The sequence below is a fragment of the Rhea americana genome, unplaced genomic scaffold, assembly GCF_003343005.1.
Source record: "Rhea americana isolate MKP2758 unplaced genomic scaffold, rheAme1 scaffold_217, whole genome shotgun sequence".
NCBI classification, from domain to species: Eukaryota; Metazoa; Chordata; class Aves; order Rheiformes; family Rheidae; genus Rhea; species Rhea americana.
This window is the reverse complement of record NW_028186317.1, coordinates 178,429-180,478: the sequence shown is the minus strand read 5'-3', so window position 1 is coordinate 180,478 and position 2,050 is coordinate 178,429. Positions and strand designations below refer to the sequence as shown.

At 69.0% G+C, this 2,050-nt stretch overlaps 1 protein-coding gene across 1 annotated transcript; it reads right to left on the bottom strand.

Annotated features, from left to right (window-relative positions):
* Positions 1–43: 43 nt before the first annotated feature.
* SH2D5 (SH2 domain containing 5) lies at positions 44–1,989 on the bottom strand. The gene is made up of 5 exons (XM_085305225.1): positions 1,847–1,989; positions 1,563–1,772; positions 899–1,149; positions 660–819; positions 44–73 (listed from the first exon to the last, which is right to left on the bottom strand). Exons 1-5 carry the CDS (start codon positions 1,982–1,984, stop codon positions 44–46), a joined length of 789 nt encoding a protein of 262 aa, XP_085161351.1. The 5' UTR covers positions 1,985–1,989.
* Positions 1,990–2,050: the final 61 nt, after the last annotated feature.

Below are 2,050 nucleotides of genomic sequence, written 5' to 3'. Positions count from 1 at the left end.
CATGCGTCGAAGAGCCCGGGCGGCGAGGCGCCCGTGCGCCGTATCACCCACCGACCGCCGTGCCCGTGCACCCCTGCAGCCCTGAACATGTGCGCCCAGGAGCCCGTGCACCAATGCACCTGTGCATCCGTGAGCGGGTGTGCAACCGTGCACCTGTGCATCGGTGCGCCCGTGCACCATTGCACTCRTGCAGCTCTRAACCTGTGCAYCAGTGCACCCRTGCATCCATGCACCTTTGCATCCATGCACCGATGCACCAGTACACCCATGCCCCTGTGCACCAGTACACCCGTTGCACTCGTGCACCAACACACCCATGCACCGTTGCACTTGTGCAGCTATGAACCTGGCCACAAATTCACCTGTGCACCAATGCAGCATTGCACTTGTGCACCAAGGCACCCGTGCACGGTTGCACTTGTGCAGCTATGAACCTGGCCACCAATGCACCCGTGCACCAACGCAGCATTGCACTTGCGCACCAAGGCACTCGTGCACGGTTGCACTTGTGCAGCTATGAACCTGGCCACCAATGCACCTGTGCACCAACGCAGCATTGCACTTGCGCACCAAGGCACCCGTGCACCGTTGCACTTGTGCACCAACGCACTCGTGCAGCTATGCACCCCTGCACCAGTGCACCCCCGCATCGCCCTTACCTCCACGCAGTACCTTCCCTGGTGGGTTTTGAAGACGTAGTAGGGGATGACGCCGCAGGGCACGCGCACCCAGAGGCACCAGCGGTCGGCCAGGCCGGGCTCGGCGCGCAGCAGGAAGGCGCCGGGCACGTCCCTCCGCAGCAGGGCGATGCCGCCGTCCCTGGGGACGAGGCAGGCGGCGGTGGGCGAAGCCGGGCCGCGGGGGACCGGGGGGGGGAGGCTGCGGCGGGCGCGCTCACCTGGCAATGCCGGCGAAGGCCCAGACGCTCTCGGGGAGGCCGCTCTCGCTYTCGGGCAGGAAGGCCAGGCCGCCGCGGGCGCCTTTGCCCTCGCAGGCGTCGCGGGGCGGCTGGCCCTCGGCGGCGCAGTCGCGGTAGGCGCCCGAGCGCAGCACCTTGCTGCGGATGGCCTTCTTGCGCACCAGCACGGGCGAGCAGTAGGGGTTGCCAGGGCGGGCGCCGTCCCTGCCCTCCGCCTCCGGCCGCCTCTCCTGCAAAGCATTGCAGCCGTGCGGCCGGGAGCCTGGGCACCCGTGCACCCGTGAACCGGGGGAGCCCCARAAGTGTGCACCGACGCAGCCATGCACCTGTGAAGCTGGGCACCCATGAACCCGTGCAACGGTGCACCCAAGCACCCATGAGCCTGTGCACCCACTAACCTATGCACAATTGCAGCCAAGACCTTTGTGCTCCAATGCACTTGTGCACCCATCAACCTGTGCACCAATGCACCCGTGCACCATTGCACTCGTGCACCCATGAGCTTGTGCATCACTGCACCTGTGCAACCATGAACCTGTGCCCCATTGCACCCACGCAACTGTGCACCAATGCACCCGTGAACCCGTGCACCATCGCACCCGCGCGGCACCTCCCTCCCCGAAACGCCCGGCCGCGCACCCACCCGGGAGGCGAGGCCGGAGGGGGCGAGCAGGCGGCGGAAGGAGACGAGCGCCTTGACGGTGGGCGACGCCTCGTCCGGGTGCAGCGGCGCCCGCAGCACCCCGGCGCCCGGGGCCGGCTGCGGCTCCTCGCCGCCAGCCTGCGCCTCGGGGTGCGCCAGCAGGTAGCTCAGCTGGAAGCAGCGGCACAGCAGGAGATGGAGCGTTTGCACCTGGGGAGCGATAAGGCACGGCGAGTGCAAAGGGCTGGCGGCAGCGGGGCGGGCGCYGGGGGCGCCGTGCCCACCTCGCCCGGCTGGCGGCCCACGAAGAGGTGGCAGAAGAGCTTGGTGGCCGGGCTGCGGGGGTTGCGGGCCACGAAGGCGAACTGGCAGTCGGCGGGGCGCCACGTGCTGTAGAGGATGCGCCGGAGGGCGTGCGCCATGAGCAGCGTCTGCGGGGCGGGCGGACGCTCGGGTCGGCCCCGCTGCTGGCGCCCACCCTGCAGCGC